Source organism: Oncorhynchus tshawytscha, linkage group LG04, assembly GCF_018296145.1.
Source record: "Oncorhynchus tshawytscha isolate Ot180627B linkage group LG04, Otsh_v2.0, whole genome shotgun sequence".
NCBI lineage: Eukaryota > Metazoa > Chordata > Actinopteri > Salmoniformes > Salmonidae > Oncorhynchus > Oncorhynchus tshawytscha.
The window spans coordinates 28,407,345-28,422,132 of NC_056432.1; the positions used below are offsets into that span (position 1 = coordinate 28,407,345).

At 46.7% G+C, this 14,788-nt stretch overlaps 1 protein-coding gene across 3 annotated transcripts in view; it reads right to left on the reverse strand.

Annotated features, from left to right (window-relative positions):
• Positions 1-14,788, reverse strand: part of LOC112248479 (adhesion G protein-coupled receptor A2) — a 60,628-nt gene that overhangs the window by 5,859 nt on the left and 39,981 nt on the right. For all 3 annotated transcript variants that reach the window (XM_024417540.2, XM_042320580.1, XM_024417539.2), the window contains 13 exons: positions 6,654-6,725; positions 5,579-5,650; positions 5,385-5,456; positions 4,906-5,069; positions 2,815-3,028; positions 2,440-2,604; positions 2,136-2,334; positions 1,803-1,952; positions 1,473-1,634; positions 1,185-1,385; positions 663-852; positions 311-522; positions 29-156 (listed from right to left, as the gene is read on the reverse strand). In XM_024417540.2, coding sequence (XP_024273308.1) covers positions 29-156; positions 311-522; positions 663-852; positions 1,185-1,385; positions 1,473-1,634; positions 1,803-1,952; positions 2,136-2,334; positions 2,440-2,604; positions 2,815-3,028; positions 4,906-5,069; positions 5,385-5,456; positions 5,579-5,650; positions 6,654-6,725 — 2,001 coding nt within the window. The remainder of the gene's footprint in view (positions 1-28; positions 157-310; positions 523-662; positions 853-1,184; positions 1,386-1,472; positions 1,635-1,802; positions 1,953-2,135; positions 2,335-2,439; positions 2,605-2,814; positions 3,029-4,905; positions 5,070-5,384; positions 5,457-5,578; positions 5,651-6,653; positions 6,726-14,788) is intronic.

Consider the following 14,788-nt stretch of genomic DNA (forward strand, 5'->3'; position numbering starts at 1 on the left):
AAAGCATGCATGTGCAAACACACAGTACCTGTGGTGTAGTATGTGTGTGATGATGATGGTGAAGAGGCAGAGGAGGAGGATTGCAGTACAGGTGTAAACCACAGGGTGGAGCACCCTCACTGACATGGGTGGGGAGTGGGGGAAGTCAGGAACCTCCTAGGAAAAAATATATATATGAATGCAACGGCCACACTGTGGGGCTTGTTATAAAATCCTGAGATCGTGAGAAGAGAACATTCTTCCAGGGCAGTCCTCATTACATTACATCCACCATGTATATCTGAGAGTGAGTGATCCCAGGATACCCTACCTGCAACACAGCGTAGTTGCTGAGCACAGAGCAGCGCAGGGTGGAGGTGGCAGAGTCCGTGTAGGCTAGTTGGCAGCCCTCCTGGCTCCACCCCCCCTGCTTCTGCAGCAGTGCCTGTAAGCTCCAGTGGGCCGCCACCGGCTCGCTGCCTGGGGTCAAGTGACGCAGGGACACCAGGATAGCCTCCGAGTGGTTCCACAGACTGCACCCGTCTGCCAAACAAAGGAGGAGATAACCATCACCAACTGTTTTTTTATTATTAAAAAATGGACATGTTTTGACCCGTCTCTGTGAATGAGATGAATTGTGTAATAATAGTATAATAACTGCTCCAAACAGCCAGTTCCCTCACCCAAGCCTACGTAGACCACTGGGCTGTTGATACTGTGTCTGCGGACGTGCTCTCCAGGACCGTTGGAGTTCCCAGAGAAAGGGAAGAACCTCCCTGTACGGAACGCCACAAACTGGAGCTTACAGTCTGACGGGGCGTCCGGGGGGAACAGAGAGGCAGGAAGAACCACAGAGGCCAGGGCTACAGCATTCTAGAAGGAGGGAGGGAGGGAGATCCTTTACTTTCCTACTTTCAAATATATTTGGCCATATTATCTCAATGGAATAGGCAACAGAAAGTTCAAACACTAAATTACAAAGTCTAAAACCTTAGGATTTTCTCCCTCTTTCATGTCAGCTGTTGTAAATGACTGTGCTAAATGCGGTTCCATGCCATCTCCAGTAGGTCACGAACTGAGGTGTGTTCCCTCTAATGACAACCATATGCACTGTCTGCCATTGTACCACAGACACACAACCACAGTCCTGTTAGTGGGTGAGGTTAGGTTCAGGTCTGGGTGAGGGAGACGGAGACATTGCTCACCTTCATGGGGAAGTTGTTTAGGGAGGTATTATGGGTGCCAGTGGTGCAGCGGAAGCGGAGCTGCTGTTCGTGGGTGGGCTCTGCCCCCTCCATGCCCAGGTTGCCTAACAACGTCTCCCTGCGTTGGTAGGCTGTGCAGCTCATTCCAGTGAAGTGGGCCGGACGGATAAGGTGGGCCTCCATCACAATGTTCCTGGAGATCTTTGTAGGGAAAAAACAACTTTGATTATAATTCAACCTTTAAATCAAAATTCTAGTACATAAAAACATGCTCAACTTTGACAGTACCATGGAGAGGTCCTGGGCATGGCTGTGTAGCTGGGGCCAGGCCAGGGTCTCCAGAGAGTGGACTATGGAGCTACAGGCTCTCTTCTCTCTCTGGGCATGGGCCAGGATCTGATCATCCACCTGCATCAGGTTACTGCCCATGTCCACCAGCATCTCTGACAGCTGACACATACATACACATGTAAAGACATGAGGACAGAGTCAGACACATACAAAAACAGGCATTCACATAAACACAGGGGGCAGAAAGTAACAAGGGAATCCAGTCAAAAGACACAACATAAAACCACAAAGACGTGCATTGAGGGTATAAAGATCTCATCGCCCTACCTCTCTCAGTGGTCGGATATATTCCATGAATTTCTCCATCATCTGGGCCACGTACATCACGTCCATGGTGTCAGTGAAGCCGGATGCCTCCACAGTGTAGGTACGCACCTGACGTGCCAGAGTGGCCGCATTAGAGGCATTGATGGGCATCTGGAAAAAGAGGGAGCGATAGTATGATTATTTGTTTAGTAACAAAACATAACTCATATGTTTTGTTACTTTTTACACATTTACCTTTCAGGCTATTTACATAAGACATGCATCATACTTTGATTTTATATGTACTGGACAAAAATAACTTGGGACAGCCCAAGCACAGCCTCTGGCACTGACCAGGATGAAGGTGTGTAGGACCCGTGTGATGTCGTTAGTGTAGAGACAGTTGTCATAGTCTCCCTCCTCCCAGCTCCCTGAGCGGTCACAGTAGCGTGATGCCTGCTTCTGCACCACACCACCCCCCATGGACAGGGAGGGGTAGCGCAGCTGGAGACAGAACTGGTAGGAGGTGATACCTGCCAGGGTCTTCTGCCACCTAGGAACCACACCCAGAAATAATGAGGAAGCATGTTTAATCAGAAAGTCTGTTTTTATTGTGGATTTTGTTTCTGGAGAGGGGAATTATTGTTTTCTTCCTTACTTGAACTCCCCCCGGTTGTTAGTGACTCTCTCCTCCGGACAGAAGGAGGCACTGTTCTCCAGCACCACTATCTCCACACTGCGGGAAGTGTTGCCCCGCCCAGTGGCCACCACACACTCCCACTCTCCACTGGCCTCCACATGCACGTTGGACAGGATGAGCTCACTGCACCGAAGAGACAGCACATCATTCACTGCCGTCACCACATACAGCACAGCACACTAAACCGCATGTCCTGTCAGCAGAAACTAAACAAACAGTGTCATATTTCACTTAAACCTTTATAATAAATAAGTTAAAATAAAACAACTGAGGGTCGCAATAAAATGAAAAATTTGAGTGCTGGGAGCAGACCCCTCAGTACTGTAACGTTACCTGGTGATGAAGGTGCAGTCATGCACCACGCTGGCCTCCAGACTGACGCCCTGTTCAGGGTCAGAGGTCACCAGCTGGCCGTTGTGGCGCCAGTGCATCGCAGTGATTTTGTCCACCAGGGCGGCAGTGCAGTGGAAGGGCATTCGGTCCCCCTTGAAGACCACCTGGCGCTGGGAGGGCAGGAGAGAGAGGGTGTGCAGCTCCAGAGGCCCATCTGAGTGAGGAGAGTAACACAGCACAGTCAGGGGAAGGGAAGGCAGATGAGACCATAACAAATCACTCTGGTTATTTCTGCTGCTCTCTCATTACTCAACCTCAGCTTAATGCTTATGAGGAAGGCATTATGAGTCAGTTTTTTTAGGAATATTGGATGCAGACAGCCCCAGTTCATAAAGGCAGACCGCAGAGGAGTTGTCAACACAGGCACATGCACTTGGAAATAAACCCACTGAGTGGAAGAGGAAATAAACCCACTGAGTAGAAGAGGAAATAAACCCACTGAGTGGAAGAGGAAATAAACCCACTGAATAGAAGAGGAAATAAACCCACTGAGTAGAAGAGGAAACAAACCCACTGAGTAGAAGAGGAAATAAACCCACTGAGTGGAAGAGGAAATAAACCCACTGAATAGAAGAGGAAATAAACCCACTGAGTGGAAGAGAAAATAAACCCACTGAGTGGAAGAGGAAATAAACCCACAGAGTAGAAGAGGAAATAAACCCACTGAGTATAAGAGGAAATAAATAAACTGAGTGGAAGAGGAAATAAACCCACTGAATAGAAGAGGAAATAAACCCACTGAGTGGAAGAGGAAATAAACCCACTGAATAGAAGAGGAAATAAACCCACTGAGTAGAAGAGGAAATAAACCCACTGAATAGAAGAGGAAATAAACCCACTGAGTGGAAGAGGAAATAAACCCACTGAATAGAAGAGGAAATAAACCCACAGAGTAGAAGAGGAAATAAACCCACTGAGTATAAGAGGAAATAAATAAACTGAGTGGAAGAGGAAATAAACCCACTGAGTAGAAGAGGAAATAAACCCACTGAGTAGAAGAGGAAATAAACCCACTGAATAGAAGAGGAAATAAACCCACTGAGTGGAAGAGGAAATAAACCCACTGAATAGAAGAGGAAATAAACCCACTGAGTAGAAGAGGAAACAAACCCACTGAGTAGACGAGGAAATAAACCCACTGAGTGGAAGAGGAAATAAACCCACAGAGTAGAAGAGGAAATAAACCCACTGAGTATAAGAGGAAATAAATAAACTGAGTGGAAGAGAAAATAAACCCACTGAGTAGAAGAGGAAATAAACCCACTGAATAGAAGAGGAAATAAACCCACTGAATAGAAGAGGAAATAAACCCACTGAATAGAAGAGGAAATAAACCCACTGAGTAGAAGAGGAAATAAACCCACTGAGTGGAAGAGGAAATAAACCCACTGAATAGAAGAGGAAATAAACCCACTGAGTGGAAGAGGAAATAAACCCACTGAGTGGAAGAGGAAATAAACCCATTGACTAGAAGAGGAAATAAACCCACTGAATAGAAGAGGGAATAAACCCACTGAGTGGAAGAGGAAATAAACCCACTGAATAGAAGAGGAAATAAACCCACTGAGTGGAAGAGGAAATAACACCACTGAGTAGAAGAGGAAATAAACCCACTGAGTAGAAGAGGAAATAAACCCACTGAATAGAAGAGGAAATAAACCCACTGAGTAGAAGAGGAAATAAACCCACTGAGTAGAAGAGGAAATAAACCCACTGAGTAGAAAAGGAAATAACCCCAAAGGGAACTAGATTATCCTGCAGGAATACTATAGACAGCAGACAATTAGAGATATCAAAACAAGGATATTTTGCTTTTCAATAGAACCTCTTTTTTCATTTAATGGTCACTAACAGCTAGTTATTTTTCACATACTGTACACCTACCTAATAGATATGGGACATCGAAAAACAATATCATGATGAGAAAACAATGACTCTGTCATTCACATACTCAAGTTTTCATACTATTTGAGGGGGGATAGTGGTGAACCACCTCATTCATATGCATTACATTTCCTGTCAGACACTCACCACAGCTCAGCTGACTTTCCCTCAGTCCACGCAGAGGCTTTCCATGGAGGCTTTTGGGATAGGCACAGACTGTCTCGTCCCCCAGCCACGCTGTACTGGTAGGAAAGTAACCTGGCACCCAGCGCAGCCCACAGTCACATGACAGGAAGTCAGAGTTGAAGTTCCTGGTGAGAAAAAGCAGGGTGTTTTACAATACCATACATCATGGGAGATTACACTGAGGAGCGGGTGCACTTTCCCTCTAATGGCACATGTTCCCCATCAGTTAATATCTACAGTATTCTCTGATGGTACATTATAGGATCAACATGTCAGATGTGACAAATGGCTATCCACTGCTTGAACTAAGCCTATAGGGAGAATAATGTGATCAGATTGCCTAGATTTCTTTCATACCACTTACTAAGTTTATACAAACATCTGTCTGGAGCAAACAGGGACAACGGTGATGACTGTTACAAGCAGAGAACTGTACTCACACTTGCTTAAGAGAGTGGAGCTCCTGAAAGACCCCCGAGTTCAAGGTAGATAAGATGTTTCCAGAGAGGTTCCTAACAGCAGAAAACAGACAGATGCTCAATCACAATCACTGTACTCGGTACAGTACCCACAATAGTACACTAGGATGTGTTCAATGTGACACGCTTAATGAACAGTCATTTAGCCTGCTTACAGTTTGGTGAGGTTGGTGAGTCCCTGGAACATGTCTGGAGTCAAGCAGCCGATGCGGTTGTTGGACAGGTCACTAGGAGAGAAAACACAGAGAGTGAGGGCACAGCGGTGAATAATGGTCATTTCTTAAGCTTATAGGTTTATCAAGATCATTTAGAAAGTACAGATTGGGCTATCTTGACACTGTATGCTGTTTTTGTGATTTCATTGGGAAAGACTGCCTTCTCCAGCACATTGGCCAATAGACTTTCGCTTCTTATTTTCATTTGTTTACAATAACAAAGTATTATCCAAAGAGGCTTTCTTGGCCTGTAGGCCTATCTTTCACAATTTCCATTCATACAGCTAGCCAGAGTGTAACACAGCAGGATTTGCAACACTAATGACTTGTGAATGTTCCTTATCAACAGACCATGAAGCTTCCTGTCAAGCCTTATCACCAAAGACGGAGCAAAAGCCCTCTGTAGCCCCTGCATGCTGTGTCTGCATGGTATAAGGACAGTGTCAGAGAGGGCCTTGTTCCACTGTCCCCCTGACACAACCCGGCCGAGAGCGTGTGTTTATCTCTCCCTGTTTGTTTTGAAAAGCCCCAGACCTTGCAGGGAAAACACAAGCAGTACAGGGAGGGGAAAAGAGTCATGCGGCGCAGGGCAGAGGACCGGAGCCGACCGCGACGTAACCAGACCTCATGGTCCAAACACACAATGAGTGAGCAACAAGCGGTCGCAAACTGCTGCCCTGTCACATCCAATGATGTGTGAGGAGCCTCTGCGCGGGCCTGAGGTTTCCATGGCGGCAGAGCAGGGCACCAGACATGTCATCCCAGGCCCCACAGAGATTAGCACAGACCAGCATATACACTGAACACAGTTATCCACAACATATAGCTGAGCCAGCCAGGCTTTTATGATGACACTAAAACTGAGAAGATATGGTATGACCTGTATCATAAAGCGTTATGACTGTGTGCTGCTTACGAATAAAATAGGGAAACTGTGGCAACTAAAATCATTTTCTTTAATGCAACATCACTGTTTACAACGCACATAATGAAAACAGAGGCGAAAAGCACTTACAGCTTCCGAAGAGCAGATAAACTTTGGAAGGCTCCAGGCATGATGGTGCTGATGAGGTTGCTCCTGAGGTCTCTGAGGGGAGAGCGAAATAAATATTTTACACAAGACATTAGACTGCATGGCAATGAAACAGACATTAGACTGCATGGCAAAGAGGAGAACTAGGGCCTTGCATAGAACTAGTTGAAACATTGGCCCATAACATCCCCAAACTAAGGCTACAGGTAGGGCAATCACCAGGGGTTCATTAGAAATGGTTAGTAAATCTGAACGGTGAATAGCTGGACACAATATTCAGCCTGGATCCCCAATACAGTGCTTTCTTTTAAATGACTGGGAGTGGATACCTATGCCCCAAACATGACCCCGCCAGTCAGACACAGAAGGATATATCTGCATTCAGATGGTTTGGAAATCTTACCCCAACAGCCACCTGGGCTTGGGTCAAGCAAGGATGCAAAAACTTCACCAAAGAAAACATAGCAGGAATCGAATAGTTTGAAAGCATCTCTTCCCCCGATAAAGTTACTCTGGCTACTGCCAAACCATAAATATTGATTTCTTTGAATGGCTTTGAAGAGCTAATTTCATACTACCCACCACATTTCACAGCACACTCTTCCCGTGCCTTGCCCAGCCATGTCCATGTGTTAAACCACTCAGCCACATGCCCTTCTCCGGCTGTAGTCAGACCTGCCGGAGAATTAACCTCTGAAACTCAGGGAGGCTCTTTATTGGTCAGGTGGGAATAGCAATGTTGGAGAAGGTCATCAGACAAAAGGGTTGCAGGCAGGACAAAGCTGACGTGTGGAGGCAATGTGATCCTTGTTCCTACAGCATGAAAAACGCCTGCTCCCAAAGGAACAGTAACAGAGAAGGATTTCCTTACAGAAGCTCCCAGACATCAACCCCCCCCATTCCAATCCTTCCCAGCATGCCATTGTGGTAGCCAGAACCTTCAGGGTCTTTCTGTTCCACTATCCCACAATGCATTATCTCAGATCTATTTTCCTAACCACACCGCCTCACACCATTTCATAAAATGAGAGCCACCTCAAACCTCAGACATCTCCTCTCGCACTCTTGTCCTCCGTCCAAGAGATGAGCTATTTTGACCAAATCAGGGAAGAGTAATTCTGAGAATGGATTCCAGGAAAATGAGAGAGAGAGAGAGAGAGAGAGAGAGAGAGAGAGAGAGAGAGAGAGAGAGAGAGAGAGAGAGAGAGAGAGAAATGATGTATGGCTAGAACAAAGTGAGATACAGGCAGGGGTTTCATTGGTCAGGATGTGTTTTGGTCATTACTCATATCAGAATGATCTAAGCCAGCACATAACAATGGACCTGGTCTCATGTAGTGTTGTTCTGGCTGTGACTGATTGGACCAGAGACAGATGTGTCTATCTGAAAGGAGTAAGACAGACAGCCTTAGACAGAGCAGACCAGATCTTTCAGCACAGTATGCCAGCCCACTGATGCAACAACTTCACTGCTTTTTACAGATGTGGAATTTTCCCCCGAAAAAGTGTTCACAGAACTATGTTAACTTCCCATGTCTGTTTGGCATGTGCTTCAACGCTGACCTACAAACAGTAGTCAGCATGTATGGAGAGAGAGAGGGCAAGACATCATTTGCATTGAGAAAACATCTGAGTGTATTAGAGTGCAAATTACAACGTGTGTGTGTGTGTGTGTGTGTGTGTGTGTGTGTGTGTGTGTGTGTGTGTGTGTGTGTGTGTGTGTGTGTGTGTGTGTGTGTGTGTGTGTGCGTGCATGCGAGAGAGAAAGAGAGAGAGAGTCAGAAGCCTAGCTGGAGCTCTTAACCAGGGAGGGGAGAACAATGATAATGTTTCCGGCCTGGCGTGTCCCGGGTCTCGTTAACACCGTGATGAAAGACGGGGAACTGCCCACAACTTCCTCCCTTATGGTGACTACTGTGTTTCAGACACACACTTACTGTACCACACACACATACACACACATTGTGCCATAGAGACATATTAGCTCTGTGCTACATACGGCACAATAGACACACTACCATGCTAAAGACACACACTCTGTACCAAATCAAATCAAATCAAATCAAATTGTATTTGTCACATACACATGGTTAGCAGATGTTAATGCGAGTGTAGCGAAATGCTTGTGCTTCTAGTTCCGACAATGCAGTAATAACCAACAAGTAATCTAACTAACAATTCCAAAACTACTGTCTTATACACAGTGTAAGGGGATAAAGAATATGTACATAAGGATATATGAATGAGTGATGGTACAGAGCAGCATAGGCAAGATACAGTAGCTGATATCGAGTACAGTATATACATATGAGATGAGTACGTAAACAAAGTGGCATAGTTAAAGTGGCTAGTGATACATGTATTACATAAGGATGCAGTCGATGATATAGAGTACAGTATATACGTATGCATATGAGATGAATAATGTAGGGTATGTAAACATTATATAAGGTAGCATTGTTTAAAGTGGCTAGTGATATATTTACATCATTTCCCATCAATTCCCATTATTAAAGTGGCTGGAGTTGAGTCAGTGTCAGTGTCAGTGTGTTGGCAGCAGCCACTCAATGTTAGTGGTGGCTGTTTAACAGTCTGATGGCCTTGAGATAGAAGCTGTTTTTCAGTCTCTCGGTCCCAGCTTTGATGCACCTGTACTGACCTCGCCTTCTGGATGATAGTGGGGTGAACAGGCAGTGGCTCGGGTGGTTGATGTCCTTGATGATCTTTATGGCCTTCCTGTAACATCGGGTGGTGTAGGTGTCCTGGAGGGCAGGTAGTTTGCCCCCGGTGATGCGTTGTGTAGACCTCACTACCCTCTGGAGAGCCTTACGGTTGAGGGCGGAGCAGTTGCCGTACCAGGCGGTGATACAGCCCGCCAGGATGCTCTCGATTGTGCATCTGTAGAAGTTTGTGAGTGCTTTTGGTGACAAGCCGAATTTCTTCAGCCTCCTGAGGTTGAAGAGGCGCTGCTGCGCCTTCTTCACGATGCTGTCTGTGTGAGTGGACCAATTCAGTTTGTCTGTGATGTGTATGCTGAGGAACTTAAAACTTGCTACCCTCTCCACTACTGTTCCATCGATGTGGATAGGGGGGTGTTCCCTCTGCTGTTTCCTGAAGTCCACAATCATCTCCTTAGTTTTGTTGATGTTGAGTGTGAGGTTATTTTCCTGACACCACACCCCGAGGGCCCTCACCTCCTCCCTGTAGGCCGTCTCGTCGTTGTTGGTAATCAAGCCTACCACTGTCGTGTCGTCCGCAAACTTGATGATTGAATTGGAGGCGTGCGTGGCCACGCAGTCGTGGGTGAACAGGGAGTACAGGAGAGGGCTCAGAACGCACCCTTGTGGGGCCCCAGTGTTGAGGATCAGCGGGGTGGAGATGTTGTTGCCTACCCTCAACACCTGGGGGCGGCCCGTCAGGAAGTCCAGTACCCAGTTGCACAGGGCGGGGTCGAGACCCAGGGTCTCGAGCTTGATGACGAGCTTGGAGGGTACTATGGTGTTGAATGCCGAGCTGTAGTCGATGAACAGCATTCTCACATAGGTATTCCTCTTGTCCAGATGGGTTAGGGCAGTGTGCAGTGTGGTTGAGATTGCATCGTCTGTGGACCTATTTGGGCGGTAAGCAAATTGGAGTGGGTCTAGGGTGTCAGGTAGGGTGGAGGTGATATGATCCTTGACTAGTCTCTCAAAGCACTTCATGATGACGGATGTGAGTGTTACGGGGCGGTAGTCGTTTAGCTCAGTTACCTTAGCTTTCTTGGGAACAGGAACAATGGTGGCCTCTTGAAGCATGTGGGAACAGCAGACTGGTATAGGGATTGATTGAATATGTCCGTAAACACACCGGCCAGCTGGTCTGCGCATGCTCTGAGGGCGCGGCTGGGGATGCCGTCTGGGCCTGCAGCCTTGCGAGGGTTAACACGTTTAAATGTCTTACTCACCTCGGCTGCAGTGAAGGAGAGACCGCTTGTTTTCATTGCAGGCCGTGTCAGTGGCACTGTATTGTCCTCAAAGCGGGCAAAAAAGTTATTTAGTCTGCCTGGGAGCAAGACATCCTGGTCCGTGACTGGGCTGGATTTCTTCGTGTAGTCCGTGATTGACTGTAGACCCTGCCACATGCCTCTTGTGTGTTGAATTGAGATTCTACTTTGTCTTTGTACTGACGCTTAGCTTGTTTAATAGCCTTGCGGAGGGAATAGCTGCACTGTTTGTATTCAGTCATGTTACCAGACACCTTGCCCTGATTAAAAGCAGTGGTTCGCGCTTTCAGTTTCACACGAATGCTGCCATCAATCCACAGTTTCTGGTTAGGGAATGTTTTAATCGTTGCTATGGGAACGACATCTTCAATGCACGTTCTAATGAACTCGCACACCGAATCAGCGTATTCGTCAATGTTGTTATCTGACGCAATACGAAACATCTCCCAGTCCACGTGATGGAAGCAGTCTTGGAGTGTGGAGTCAGCTTGGTCAGACCAGCGTTGAACAGACCTCAGCGTGGGAGCCTCTTGTTTTAGTTTCTGTCTGTAGGCAGGGATCAACAAAATGGAGTCGTGGTCAGCTTTTCCGAAAGGGGGGCGGGGCAGGGCCTTATATGCGTCGCGGAAGTTAGAGTAACAATGATCCAAGATTTTTCCACCCCTGGTTACGCAATCGATATGCTGATAAAAATTAGGGAGTCTTGTTTTCAGATTAGCCTTGTTAAAATCCCCAGCTACAATGAATGCAGCCTCCGGATAAATCGTTTCCAGTTTGCAGAGAGTTAAATAAAGTTCGTTCAGAGCCATCAATGTGTCTGCTTGGGGGGGGGATATATATGGCTGTGATTATAATCGAAGAGAATTCTCTTGGTAGATAATGCGGTCTACATTTGATTGTGAGGAATTCTAAATCAGGTGAACAGAAGGATTTGAGTTCCTGTATGTTTCTTTCGTCACACCATGTCTCGTTAGTCATAAGGCATATGCCCCCGCCCCTCTTCTTACCAGAAAGATGTTTCTGTCGGCGCGATGCGTGGAGAAACCCGTTGGCTGCACCGCCTCGATAGCGTCTCTCCAGTGAGCCATGTTTCCGTGAAGCAAAGAATGTTACAGTCTCTGATGTCCCTCTGGAATGCTACCCTTGCTCGGATTTCATCAACCTTGTTGTCAAGAGACTGGACATTGGCAAGAAGAATGCTAGGGAGTGGTGCACGGTGTGCCCGTCTCCGGAGTCTGACCAGAAGACCGCCTCGTTTCCCTCTTTTTCGGAGTCGTTTTTTTGGGTCGCTGCATGGAATCCACTCCGTTGTCCTGTTTGTAAGGCAGAACACAGGATCCGCGTCGCGAAAAACATATTCTTGGTCATACTGATGGTGAGTTGACGCTGATCTTATATTCAGTAGTTCTTCTTGACTGTATGTAATGAAACCTAAGATGACCTGGGGTACTAATGTAAGAAATAACATGTAAAAAAACAAAAAACTGCATAGTTTCCTAGGAACGCGAAGCGAGGCGGCCATCTCTGTCGGCGCACACTCTGTACCACACAGACACACACTCTGTACCACACAGACACACACTCTGTACCACACAGACACACACTCTGTACCACACAGACACACTCTGTACCACACAGACACACACACTCTGTACCACACAGATACACACTCTGTACCACACAGACACACAATCTGTACCACACAGACACACAATCTGTACCACACAGACACACATTCTCTACCACACAGATACACACTCTGTACCACACAGACACACACACTCTGTACCACACAGATACACACTCTGTACCACACAGACACACAATCTGTACCACACAGACACACAATCTGTACCACACAGACACACATTCTGTACCACACAGATACACACTCTGTACCACACAGACACACTCTCTGTACCACACAGACACACACTCTGTACCACACAGACACACACTCTGTACCACACAGACACACACTCTGTGCCACACAGATACACACTCTGTGCCACACAGATACACACTCTGTACCACACAGACACACACTCTGTACCACATAGACACACACACCACACAGACACACACTCTGTACCACACAGACACACACTCTGTACCACATAGACACACGCTCTGTACCACATAGACACACACTCTGTACCACATAGACACACACTCTGTACCACATTGACACACACTCTGTACCACACAGACACACAGGCAGTCAGGTACTTGGGTCCTCTTAAAGAAAAACTCCACTCAAAAACTATCTGTTGGTATTTGTTTCATTAGTCCATTGATAATATTTTATGTATGTCAGTAAGCAAGTTTTCAAGATATATAATTTACAAAATACAGCCGGTATGATGCATTTAAAACACAGCATCATATGATGCAAAATGCCTCATTGCGTATTTATGTATTTTGAAAGTTATATATCTTGAAAACTTGATTACTGACATGCAACACATTTTGGGACTATGTTAAGAATGGACTAATGAAAGAAATACCAACAGATAGTTTTTGGGTGGAGTTTTCCTTTAAGCCTCAGCACACGTCGCCTCTCAGAAGATGAATCTGATGCCCAATATGTCAACAAAAGTCTTGAGATAAAATCAAGTTCCATATGCACCCACAAATCTGTACTCTCCACAATCTCCCTTTCATTCACATCTCCGGAAAGGGGCAGAGCAATGTGTGCTTTAGGCCTATGAATATCAACAGTTGGGCACTCCGATACACTCTCTTATCACTGAGCTGGGGAATGTGGAGGAGAGCACCAGAGTCAACAGAGCCAGCAGCCCCAGCTCCATGCAGCCCCATGCAGGCCACACACCCAGGCAATGACTCCCCTCTGCCCTCTGAGGCAGCACTCTCCCAGGCTACGACTTCACAACTCACTGGCCCTCACACTGATGACAGCAGCTGTCAACAGAGAAGAGGAGCAGCATACACAATGTCTGAAGGAATTTCAAATGCATATCCTCAAGGTACTGAATTTCACCTTGAAACATAATGGCATGGAATTGCAGCCTTATGTCCTCTATGAATCTGACATTTGATGGTGGGTATGTTCTCATCATTGGCATCTCAACAACAAAAACAATACATTCTGTAGTAAATTCCCTCCCTTATATTGACTCTTATCCACTATCACCCACTCCCACTCCCACTTATCATCCCTTATAGTTGCAGCACAAACATATTTGAAATGAATGGAAAATCTAACTTCTGATGTGATATTCACAAGCCTCACTTCTAAATGACGTATGGCAGCAGTACCTTGGCCAGACAGCATTAAAAACGTTTTTTACTGTTCAAAAGAAATAACTGCTCCTCAAATTGATTTGTAACCAACATCCCTCTGAGCCCAGTGCTTTATCCCCTGTACCACATGTGGCCCATATGATTGGGCCCTGACAGCATCCAACCCACTGCCAGTCTAAAAAGAGCCATTGTGTTCTTCAGCTGGGCCTGACACCAGGATCTGCCATTAAAGACTATATTTTTTTCTCCAAGCATTCTCCCGATCAATGGGGCACATCTATTGCTGCTCTGAAGAGTCATTCCTGTCTGGGACGGGACGGGGCACCTGGGGCCCAGGCAGGAAAGGAGAGGAGGGGAGGAGAGAGGAGGAGAGAGGAGTGACGTGCTCACAGGGCAGCAAGAGGGTTATAATTAAGTTGACTGCTGTATAGCGCTCCAGACTGTGGAGTGCTCCATTATCAGGCCAACAGTGGCAGGGGAGGGAGTGCTCCATTATCAGGCCCACAGTGGCAGGGGATGGAGTGCTCCATTATCAGGCACGCAGGGGATGGAGTGCTCCATTATCAGGCCCAGAGTGGCAGGGGATGGAGTGCTCCATTATCAGGCCCAGAGTGGCAGGGGATGGAGTGCTCCATTATCAAGCCCACAGTGGCAGGGGATGGAGTGCTCCATTATCAGGCCCACAGTGGCAGGGGAGGGAGTGCTCCATTATCAGGCCCACAGTGGCAGGGGATGGAGTGCTCCATTATCAGGCCCACTGTGGCAGGGGATGGAGTGCTCCATTATCAGGCCCACAGTGGCAGGGGATGGAGTGCTCCATTGACATTGTTCAGACCATAGCCCTGGGGAATGCTGGGAGAAGGACTGAATC